The 12,045-nt window shown below is 38.8% G+C and overlaps 3 protein-coding genes across 5 annotated transcripts in view; 2 read left to right on the top strand and 1 right to left on the bottom strand.

The window, feature by feature from the left end:
- The window catches only part of LOC116299176 (cilia- and flagella-associated protein 46-like), a 107,674-nt gene extending 103,231 nt beyond the window's left edge, over positions 1-4,443 (top strand). For 2 of the 3 annotated variants that reach the window (XM_089028208.1, XM_089028207.1), the window contains exons 59-65: positions 390-459; positions 564-599; positions 1,277-1,373; positions 2,096-2,208; positions 2,861-2,942; positions 3,421-3,557; positions 3,763-4,443. In XM_089028208.1, coding sequence (XP_088884334.1) covers positions 390-459; positions 564-599; positions 1,277-1,373; positions 2,096-2,208; positions 2,861-2,942; positions 3,421-3,557; positions 3,763-4,046 — 819 coding nt within the window. In that variant the 3' untranslated portion in view covers positions 4,047-4,443. Of the gene's footprint in view, positions 1-389; positions 460-563; positions 600-1,276; positions 1,374-2,095; positions 2,209-2,860; positions 2,943-3,420; positions 3,558-3,762 lie in introns of those variants that run through there. The other variant, XR_016119439.1, reaches the window with a different exon arrangement.
- LOC116291828 (uncharacterized) lies at positions 3,563-6,873 on the bottom strand. Its single transcript, XM_031699043.2, has 2 exons — positions 5,507-6,873; positions 3,563-5,388 (listed from the first exon to the last, which is right to left on the bottom strand). The coding sequence occupies exons 1-2, from the start codon at positions 6,612-6,614 to the stop codon at positions 5,180-5,182; spliced, it is 1,317 nt and encodes a 438-aa protein (XP_031554903.1). The 5' UTR covers positions 6,615-6,873; the 3' UTR covers positions 3,563-5,179.
- On the top strand, positions 6,835-10,194 carry LOC116291827 (uncharacterized). Its single transcript, XM_031699042.2, has 2 exons — positions 6,835-6,878; positions 8,952-10,194. The coding sequence occupies exons 1-2, from the start codon at positions 6,835-6,837 to the stop codon at positions 10,099-10,101; spliced, it is 1,194 nt and encodes a 397-aa protein (XP_031554902.2). The 3' UTR covers positions 10,102-10,194.
- Positions 10,195-12,045: the final 1,851 nt, after the last annotated feature.

Genomic DNA, 12,045 nt, shown 5'->3' with positions numbered 1-12,045 from the left:
GCTGAAACTTGTGTGCAAAGCCGTTGCGAAAAAAGATTCATGGGGGGGGGGGGGGGGGAGGGGTTGTTACACGCTGCAATATTTTTGTGAAACCACTATCATCCGCCAGGTTGATGTCGCCAGCTCGCTCGAAGAGAGTTTCAAGAGTGGTGTTGCACGACGCAATTTCGTCCTGAAACTTGTTGGAAACGAAAGTTTTACAAAGCTGGGGGCGTTGCAGGGTGTAATTAGTTTTCTCGTAGCGCCGTTGCACACAAGTTTCAGCCAAAAGTTCCAACTGACTTGTACCTAGGCCTTCGTACATTCGTACTTTGGTTGGTTTGTGACCACGCATGTTTACCGTATCAGATAAATTTCCTTAAATTCAAACCTTATGTTGTGGGTTATAGGGCGGAACGAAAGATGCTGCGGCTGGTGTACCAAAAGATGGCCCAGTGGTGGATGTAAATAATCTACGATGTATCCAAACCATATTTTTATTGCCTAGTGTGTTTGATCTATATAATAATAATAATAATTTTCTATTGCACATTTTGGTACTTTGTTTTCCATAACTCGTTTAGATATCGTGGACCTTCATAATGAGTGCAGTGATGAAGGTAAGCCTTTGTTAACTTGAAAACTGATAAGGTGACCCCGGCCCCCTGAAGTCATTTAACAAACGGTAGTTTATTAAAAAAAGGTGAAGGTCAAGACGCTGTTGTGTCATGCTATTTTAAATCTTTGTGCGTTTTTTATGCAGCTATCGGTTTCCCCTATTTGGAAGTCCTGTGTTGTGTAGATTTTAACAAAAAGCATGACGTGAAAGGAATATAGATCGTCCCTAGTCTCTCATCAATTGCACTACATTACATAGGGACCCCAAGCCGATTCCCGACTAGAGGATGCAAAATAAGAGGAAAAACGAGGGGTGCTTGCGGAGGACACTATTCCTGTTGTGGCAATCATCGCGAGAGGTTCAATCGAATTTGCCTTTTTGCGCGAAACAAAATGAGTTAAAAGGAATTACGCCAGGGTTCGTGCTACTCCTTAAACTCCTTCATTGAAAACTCCTTGAATTTAGATCTAGTCAGAAAGATTTGAAAATCTGAAAGTCGGCCATGAAAGTCCAACCACCGTGTAAAACCTTGGCATAGTTAGCGGAACATACTCCTTGAAAATTCATTTGTCCTTGTATACTTCTTGAATAGTCCTTGAATTTTAAGAGGTTACCTAAGCACGAACCCTGTTACACATAACAGATCTCTCTACAATAAACGTGTATTTTGTTCTATAGAAGACAGCCCTGTCAAAGTGATGACAGATATCATAACACATCACAAGACTTTCTCAGGAAAATGGACTGGTGCCATGGGAAGTGATCATCTACCTAGGTATAAACTAAACTTTACTGCGTATATCTACAGGCAAATATAAGTGGGAAATAATCTACCTCCATATCTTCTATGGGGAGCTGATTTATAAGCCTACTACGCTCTACACCCTCGCTGCTGCTGTATCTTGTATTTACGACATGTAACAGTCAGCTCACAGTAGAGAACAAGGGCGGATCCAGGGGGGTGGGCCAAGGGGGGCTGCAGCAGGGAAAAAAAAACAAAAACAAAACAAAACTGAAGAATAAGATGCTTTTTTATTGTTTTCCGTTGTGTTGACGGAAGAAACTCAATTAGCCCCCCCCCCCCCCCCCCCTAACTCGATTAGCCCCTACCCCTAAAATTTTGGCTGGATCCGCCCTTGGAGAATTCTAGAATCTCAGTTACGGCAAACGTGAAACGTTGACTGCTAAAAAGATCATTGAAATTAATAAAAAAATTATCGCAAAAAATTCCAAGTGGTAGATAAATAAAAGAATGCTTGTCTTCTGTGAGAAGGCTTTTAAAAATTCGTAAAAGATAAAGTGAAATACAGGGAAACGATGAAAGCTTGGTCATTTCTGCTATTTACGGAAAACGAAGGACGACCGTAGGAAACCCGCCTTAATCTCTAAGCGGGGAAAGATGACAAATGTTTCCTCAATATCAACGGTGCTAGACTAGATACAAAGTAGACATTCAAAGCTGTAGGTTAATGCATATGGTATGCTCTTTTCCTCCAGCATTGGTGAGTTTCAACGCCTGCTCCACGAAAGTTCAGTATTTCTGTTCTACGGCACGGAACGATGTCTTGGTAGTCTACCGCCAAACATGCTTTGTCCAATGAATCTTACAGGTAACATTTCTCAGCCATAGATTATCAAGTTATTCCATCGAACTACCAAATGCAACTCATGTTCTAAACTACTTGGGGGGATGCAGGAATTTGTGTTCCCCCCCCCCCCCCCCCCCTTTGACAATGGTTTTTCTCTATTCTCTACTTTCCCATACTAATAATACTTTGCGGCTTTGGGGGTGTTCAGAGAAAATAAACCGCATTTATTTTCTTGAAGGCTGATCAGACAATTCTTAAAATACCTTGTTTGATATCCACATATAAAATGAAGAAGTAAAAAAAAAAAAAAAAAAAAACAGAAAAAAGATAGAAGCTCGAAAAAGTTTTTTAGTAAATTTTAAACCTTTTTTTCGTAAGTCGATACATTTTCTGTTACACCAAACCTCTTGATGATCTGTACGCGCAAAATTATCTCGGAATAAACTGATAATCAGTACTGTACAGATAAAAGCAGGCATAGCATATATTCAATTGAAGAACGTTTCAATTTGGGACAGTTTTTTGATTGGTTACCCCCAAGGCTATGAGAAAGTAGAGAATAACAGAACAGAGAACAGAAGGTTAGGACTCGAGAGATACAGTGAATACTATCAATAGATCTCCCCTTTCCATGGAATGAATTAACTTACCACAATTTTCTGTGATATGACAGAGTGCAATGTGGCATTCATTATGGACCTTGTTCAAACGAACAGTAGCTTTTTAAGGCAAAGTCGCGATGATTCCGCCAAAACGTAAGTACTAATCATTGATTGGAAGTCTAAAAGCGTGACATCTTTATGTTCCTCATGTCTGTTTTATCAGGGTGGGGTATGTCATAGCTAATGTTCCCCATGTCTGTTTTATCAGGGTGGGGTGTGTCATAGCTAATGTTCCCCATGTCTCAGTGTTTTATCAGGGTGGAGTATGCCATAGCTAATGTTCCCCATGTCTGTTTTATCAGGGTGGGGTATGCCATAACTAATGTTCCCCATGTCTGTTTTATCAGGGTGGGGTATGCCATAACTAATGTTCCCCATGTCTGTTTTATCAGGGTGGGGTATGCCATAACTAATATTCCCCATGTCTGTTTTATCAGGGTGGGGTATGCCATAACTAATGTTCCCCATGTCTGTTTTATCAGGGTGGGGTATGCCATAACTAATATTCCCCATGTCTGTTTTATCAGGGTGGGGTATGCAATAGCTAATGTATTTAATTTTGTTTCCCAAGTGTCAGTGAAATCTCACTAGAGGATCCCTTGGAGTGCGCCATGTTGTTTTCCCTGGCCGGGGTAGGCTGTGTGTTGACTAACACCTGGCATGGACAATTACAAGATAACAAAAATAAATTAATCAAATACTTCACAGGTACGTAAAGACTTGGGGTTGATATTGATATGCTGATATTGTTTTTTTAGCCCTACCGGTTATTTGGTATTTGAGATGAATGAAAAACACTAACTTTCAATTTCGATGGCAACAAAGTTGTTATTAGTTTGGACTTGCTGTGACACTCGACATACAATCATATAGTTTGTGTTGTAGTTTTCTTAATATTACTTTTCCATCATAGTTCTTCTTGAAGATTCAAAGCCCATCGGTCAAGCCTTACGATCTCTAATCGAATTCCCAAAGCCTTCAGAAGTAGAGCAAGATGCAGAATGCAGTTCCGAAAAAGGTTCCAAGCACGGGAATGGAGCACGAAAAGATAGTAAGGCGCCGGTACAAAACCCTCTAAGAGAAACAGAATTGCACATGCCTTCAAATCAGCCCCTTGCTCCAGCACCACGACAATGGTTTAATACTGTCTTGTATGGTGCTCCCACTTTTCTATTCAATCCAGCCAAAACCCTTTGAATGTCTTTTAATTGCTACCATTCAAAACCATTTTGCGTACTTTTTTACGCTAAATCATATGCCAAGATCTATTAACTAGCCAAGAAGAGAAAGATATGGTGTTTTTTTGCGATGCCATGTGAAGACCTACGAAGCGTTTAGTCTTGTGTTTTGCCGGCTTCACGACCTCAAACATATCATATTTCAGTTCCCTCTTCCTGGCGAGTGAATAGCAAAAATAGCAAATTATTCTCATGAAAATATGGCCGCCGCCGTGTGATAAAAGTCCATCGCGTTTTGATGCATGTATTTATTAGCAAGATAGTTATTTGCCTTGCACGGGTGCTCTTCATTATTTAGAAGAGTATGTATGTATTTTAATATAAAAACGTTAACTAAAAACAAATGTTCAAGCTTATGATTATATGGGGCTGTTTACCTTGGCCGTATTGACCACAACCAATTTTCTCCAGCTTTCAGTGGTATATCCTCTTATTTACCACGATTTTGAACATCTGGCCGACAAAATGTTGTGGACTCGCGAGGCGTAGGCGAGATGGCTAGATAACGAAAATCGTGGTAAATAAGAGGATATACCATGGAAAACTGGAGGAAATTGGTACAATTTTACTGCAAAACAAGGGGGAAATTTGAAAGAAAAACGGTTTTAAGCGCGCGCGTGAATTGCTGACGTCATTTACCGGTATGTCATTCTATTTCTCGGCTCTAGACCAAAAATTCACTATTTAGGTAGAAAAAATAATATTCTTGGTTTGAATTGTATCCATATTCATTTGTCAAGAACCCAAAAGGTACCGACTGATTATTTGTGATTGACCAAAACCAAATTTCAAGGAGCAGATCGCAAGTTCGCAGGATATCGAAAACCGCAGTAAACAAAGAAATGATACTCTAGAGAATGACACGTGAAATCGCTAGAAAACGTTAAGCCCAAGATATGTTCTGTAATCCTTTGAGACTCACGTAGCCCTATCCTAGTGTCATAGTACCTTTGTCCTATTTCCTTTCCTTTCTCCCCCTACTTTGACGTCGTGCGCGCAATTTTTTGCGTACTTTTCTTGCAATATTTGTTCTTTGCTTCCTACGCTTAACGATATCTATTTCAACTGGTGCGCTTTTCTTCTTAACACCCTTCATGTAACTCGGTCCATACCATTCCTTGAGCACCTCTTTTGCATTAGCAAATGTGACGTAATCCCTGCCATTAATCTTAACTTTTGTAAGACTATCAAACCTCTCTTTCTTGGCAATGTAAAAGTCCAGATATCCAAGATCTTGCCACCCAGTCTTTGTTCGTGCCATTTTCTCGATGGTACGAAGGGCTTTGTCGATGAAGAGCTTCCTTTTGACAAAATCATCAAAGAGCGAAAAATTGACTGACTGATGTGGGGGGAATAGTGGCACCACCCGCCTCTGACCCTTGACTAAAGGAACCGAGTACCCCTTGGGTTCCAAAATACCTTTTAGTTTATCGAATATTTCATCTTTGAAGTAATCGTCTTCTCGTAATCCAATGTCCACGTCCCTAGTCCACGGAATTATCGTTCCTGATCTTACCGCTCCAAGAAGTGTCCCGTACTCTACCCGATAATCCAAGCTGACGGCGTTCATCGATTGCACTACATCTACTAGCATCCTATCCAATACCTCACTACAACATACGGGCCTCAGTTGCCTTGACAACGAGTATTTAAGTTGAAGGGCTTTTTCGGGGCAAAGTCTTAAGTTGTAAGAGCATTTGGTCCATATCATTTGATTTTCTTTGATAATCCGTACAACATCGTGGTCAAAGCCTAATTTAATGTAGTCTGTATAGAAAGGTTTACTTCTCAAGGCTCCTCTGTCTGCACGATGAAGTTCATCACTCAATGAACAATCAGTCAACAAAGCTATTTTGATTTTCCCTTTCGTTCGTAAGAAAAAGTCGAATAAAACTGTATCTCCGTAAGCAGGAAGTAAATAAAACTTCTCGAATATTCTCCTTCGAATAACGAATGCCCCTTCAAACATGTTGCATTCCACTATATTCACTAGACGATTCGATTTAACCTCGGTTCTCTTTCTCCCATTATTTTCGATCAACATAGTCCAATTACGTACTTCAAAATAACACGATAATTTTTTCACGACTGGTTTATTAGAGTTCATCATTTGACAAGTACCAGCGTGATAAATATCTTCAGTGCTATCGAGAAATTCCATGATTTCTTGCAGTTTCAGTTTGTCAACATTCCCAATAAAAGGAGCTCCCATTGCTGGTATTACTCTTTGAGTAGCGTGAGGTAATATTAACAGGTATTTAAACTTCGCAGACAGTAGTTTCAGTTTCTTGGAAGAAATATCAGTGCCTATAATAGCGAGAGAGCTTAAACTTCGTCCTGCCATCTTGACGTGAATCTTTGGTTTAATTATGCCAAGATGGGGAGTGATCTCTAGCTCAAGACGATTGTTTGTCACGAAGGTGATGTATATCATTGATATAATAAGAATGACAAGGAGACAAAGTAGTACTCGCAGTCTTCTTAATATACATCGCCCAAGAAGTACAAGAAACCTCCGAATAACCATCACTCGATCAACCCAGCTTCACGAAACGTTACAGGTAATGATCAAAATTTGTCTTCATTTTCGACTTGTCTTTGGCTAAAACTTGATGAACAGGAACATCCGGTCGAAATGGTACATAGTGGTTCACTGAGTTATCTATACGATTTATCGTAGGGTAGAATTGCCGTATTATTAAACAAACACTACTATGCTTTTGATTTTTATCAGTCTGCTGATCAATATGCATAATGATGTCGTGTTCTGTAGACAAAAAGCGTGTCTCAAGTATGAATAATAATCAACCTCTCTTTTGTTCTCTGTTGTCACGTTATAACGTACGTGCGTTATTATTAACACTGACAACATATTGGTCTCGTACTGTTTCACCTTTATATGTAATCAGATTTAAATCTTGTGAACCGTTAACACAAAAATAAAGTATAGATTAAATAGAAGAAAAAAAAAAGAAGCAAACTCATAAAATAAAAAAAAAGGAGCGATTTAATCAAAGTCAGCTAGACAGGCTCAACACGCAACGAAAGGCGCAAGGATCCCAACTTTCGGAACGTCATATATTTTCTTTTAGAATTGTAGGTGACTTTGCTCTCTTTATTAGTCGCCTTTGGTGTTTAGACTAACGCACTTTCTAATAAGTCGGTTAAAAGCTTAAAAGACTGAACTACCTGACTGCTTACAAGAAAGTGCTTTACAACGGTTTTCGATTTTAATGCACCTTTCTTAAAAGTATCGTAGATGCAAGGAATACAAAGGAAAAAACACTTTTAAAATTTAATTCCATGTTAGCATCGTGTTCACCATACTTTTGTTAAAGAAGGGTGCATTTAGTCGCCTACTTCAAACCACAGGAAACCCATAATAAGCAAAGCTATTTCAAAGTAATCATTCAACCTGGCTCCAAAATGCGGGTTTCTTGTCGCTTTGATTATTAAACCTTTCCCAATTAATGGACCTATTTGCGTGGTATAATCGGTGTATTTTATCGCTATTCCTAAATTTTCACTCTTAGTGATTAGAATAACATTTCTTATAAGCGTTGCATCATCGATCCATGCACAAACTACACACATTTACATGTATTCTAAACACATAGCGCGCGGCGCGTTTGTGCTGAAAGCTGATGAATAGACCTTTACCTATACTCGAAGCTCCTCAGTTAATTTGAAACGCTTGGAACTCTTCCACACAAACGTCTTGACCGATAACTGATTTCATACTGATGTCAAATTATATTCCCATGCGCTAAGTAAATAACTGATTGCATCACTCAACCTCGTGAATTCGCACACCTGTGACATTTGCTCCCCTTTAAGACCAAGGCTTAAGTTTCGTTTCTATTAACACAGGGTTGAATCTACTTGGAAAATTAGCTCCAATATCATCTTTTCCTGGAATGGCTTGAATTCTAAAACGGTACTGTTGTAATACCAATGCCCATCTCATCACTTGACTGTTGGTCATCTTGGTTTGACGTAGAAAAGTTAAAGGCTCGCGATTAGTTTCTAGGACAAATTTACTTCCACGCTGAGCTACGCCTACTCCTGGAGTAGAGAAACCTCACTCCATATATGGTATGATCAATTCCATATTTGGATTGTGCGGAAAAGCGGCAAACAAAAAGGCCGTCGTTTTATAACAAATTCGACATGAACATTTTTGAAGAAGAAAAGAAAAGAAAAAAAGACAAGCAAAAAAAAAAAAACTCTGATTTTGGAAAATCGAGGAAGGATACAGGGACGATACTAACTCGTGGGTCTGCCTCGCAGACAACAGACACAGGGAAATAGGACACTCAATGTTTGATAAGTTTTGAGTCCTTGGTTGTTCTACCGTTTGGGTGGCTGGACCCCCTCACGCTTGACCGCTACCTTCCACTTTTGGAACGCTGGCGCATAAACGTGTTTTATCCGATTGCAAATCTTTTTTGCACATAAGTCACATAAAGATTGAATTAATGTTTGATGTAATTTTTAGTGAGATAGGACGTCATAACACGTGATTATGATGAAATATTTGTTTTCGTTTAGAAAATAATTTTAGCCTTGCAGAGCGTTCAACACTAAAATGCTTCGTACCACATAATTATATACTAAATGCCTCCATTTGTAGGGATTTTTGAAAAAATCTATCTCGCTAATTATGAGATCAGACCGTGCATGGTGCGAAAGAATTTGGTGTTATGGTCATTAGCAAACAATAGAATTCCCAGAGCATCAAATCGTTGGGAGACGATCAATGTTTTCTGTATTTTTCGTTCGCTTTAGATCGCTTTAAATGGGTTCAATAGTCTTGCAATTTTGTGTAATATTAGTTTAAGTTCTAATTTGTATCCTGACGTAGTTTTGAGAGAAATGATTTTCAAAGCTCACAAGGAATCCTCAACGCGAAGGCAATTTCTCTGCGTGAACAAGGGAAGGGAAAAAGACCTAACAAATCTCAGCCTTTGGCACCAGAAGAAGAGTCAGCTCTATGGAAAAAAGGTCAGTTGGGTGACTTCAATGCCAAAGTCCTGACAAACGTCAACTTTAAGAATTTGACAGAGCAACTTGGTTTACGAGGCCGCCAGGAGCACTACGACTCTTACGTCGAGGACATGATTATAAGACAACAAGAAGATGGCAGTGAAGTCGTAGAATTTCGTGAAGGTCCCACTAAAACACGAAGTGGTGGTCTAAGAATTAGACGAAGAACCACACCGCAGGTTATGTACAGCACTGACGGCGGAGAAAAAGATCCTGTACGACTCTTCAAGCTGTGGTTGTCTAAGCGACCGGAAGGGATGAAGGACAAAGGACCACTCTATCTTAGCATACTAAATCGTCCTAAATCAGCAGATGTGTGGTACAATAAAATCCGAATGGGACAAAACACCATCGGCACTATCATGAAGTCCATGGCCTCCTGCCTGACGACAAATAAAAGGTTGACAAACCACAGTATGAGGAAGACTCTGGTGTCGAAATTGAAGAAATCTGGTCAACCGCGTAATGTTATCTGCGAAATAACAGGCCATGCTCGCGAATCTTCGCTGGATGACTACGATGAAATAGACGAGAATCAAAGGAAAGACCTGTTTCACATCATCAGTGGATATAAAGAAGTCCCCAACGAAAAGAGTGAAGGAGAAATCTCCAATCAAGAGGTCAATCAAGAGGTGAATTCATCGAATTCAGCGATTGTGCAACGAACACCACTGGCGTCTATCAACAACTCTTCAAGTTCTCTGTGTCACGTCCAACAAAGCCAAATGCATCAGGGCCTCAATCCTGGTTCACAGCCTGGTTTCCCATCATTTCATCCAACTTTTGGTCCTCAATATCACATGGCAGCGTTTAGCTCTTATGCCAGTGGCAGCTCTTCCATTCCAACGCAAAATTACACGGGTTGCACCTTCAATTTCTTTACAAAAGATGCCCAGTCTAGTCCTCAACCACAGAAGAAACGAAGGGCTTACATTATTGAGTCGATGAGGATTAAACTATGTAGTTGACTGATTCTCAAAGACTTTTACGGGGATTTAGATTTGTAGTTGATCAATTTTCCAAGTAGTTTTACTGACAGAACTCCCGTGAATACCGATAAACTTTTGTCACATGACATTTATTGTTGAATTTTTGCATACAAAATGAGATGTAATATTTATCATTTCCGGTTCCGCTGTTTACAATCCGGTTCTACTCAATAAATCTTTATTCAGGCATTATAATGGCGTGATTTCAAAATGGATATAATAAAGTGGCAATTGAACTTCGTGTCGTGCAATTTTGGTCTGAAATCAAACTTGCAATTACAAATCGCACTCCCGCTACGCGGTCGTGCGATTTTGTAATCGCACGTTTGATTTCAGACCAAATTGCACTCCACTCAGTTCAATTACCATTATATATTTGAATAATCTCAAATATCTCATAATTAGCGAGATAGATTTTTTCAAAAATCCCTACAAATGGAGGCATCTAGTATATAATTATGTGGTACGAAGAATTTTAGTGTTGAACGCTCTGCAAGGCTAAAATTATTTTCTAAACAAAAACAAATATTTTATCATAATCACGTGTTATGACGTCCGATCTCACTAAAAATTACATCAAACATTAATATAATCCTTATGTGACTTATGTGCAAAAAAGATTTGCAATCGGATAAAACACGTTTATGCGCCAGCGTTCCAAAAGTGGAAGGTAGCGGTCAAGCGTGAGGGGGTCCAGCCACCTTAATAAGGAAAAAGCTGCTAGCAAGTATAAAAAATCAGTTTCCTGAGCGCTTGACTGTATCTTGGGAAAGGTCTATTTATAGAAACTATTTTAAAAAGAAGGCGGGGTTGATATGACTTTTCAAAGGAAAATTTTTGATGTATTTCCATATCAACATTCTTAGCGACCCTTGTGTATAGTTATGAATATGCTGACCCAGTTTTTGCCAATATAAAGTTTTAAAGATTAATACTAATTTGTTTTTTATCGCATACTTTTTGATACGTTTTGGCCTTAGGTCCACACTAAAACGATGTATTTGAAAACGTTCTCTAGAGAAGCATCAGTGTCGGTGAACAGTGAAAATGGAGGCTTTTTAAAAAGCTGACATCAGTTACATGGACGCTTCTGTTCGTTTTAGCGTTGATGGCGCGAGCATGATGTCAATGCGCTGACTATAACTGCTTGCGACTATTCTTTATTTGGTTAAACAGAATTGAAATAAATGGATTGGAAAGAATATTTTAATTTCATCTCCTTTCGTCTTTGTAGCTTATTAACTCGCCGGCTCGTATATGTTACACATATCGTGTCTATCGTACGATAGATTAATAATAATAATATTTCTTTCTTTCGCCAGTAAACCTATGTCACATTAGAGATTTACAATAGGGAACTGCAGTAAGAAATACACAAGTAAAGTCAAAATGCAAAAAAGAAAATAAAGAATACATAAATATAATACATCAATACATCACTACATCATTACATCAACACATCAACACATCAACACATCATTACATCAACACATCAACACATCAACACATCATTACATCAACACATCAACACATCATTACATCAACACATCATTACATCAACACATCATTACATCAACACATCATTACATCGACACATCGACACATCAACACATCAACACAACACATCAACACATCATTACATCAACACATCAACACATCAACACATCAACACATCAACACATCAACACATCAACACATCATCATTACATCAACACATCAACACATCAACACATCAATACATCATTACATCAACACATCAAAAGATCAATACATATAAATAATGAATAAAGAAATAAATAAAAAAACAATAGCTCTAGCTTATGTAAGAACAAGAAATCAACTTCAATTCTAATTTATCACGACTAAGTCGTACTTAGTACGTCACGCCTCTGTTATTCATCAGTCCAGTTTTTTCTAGATTAC

This window comes from Actinia tenebrosa, unplaced genomic scaffold (genome assembly GCF_029948245.1).
Source record: "Actinia tenebrosa isolate PJP-AT-01 unplaced genomic scaffold, QUT_ActTen_1.0 PGA_scaffold12__29_contigs__length_12842862, whole genome shotgun sequence".
In the NCBI taxonomy this organism is placed as follows: domain Eukaryota; kingdom Metazoa; phylum Cnidaria; class Anthozoa; order Actiniaria; family Actiniidae; genus Actinia; species Actinia tenebrosa.
This window is presented reverse-complemented; position numbering and strand designations above follow the sequence as displayed.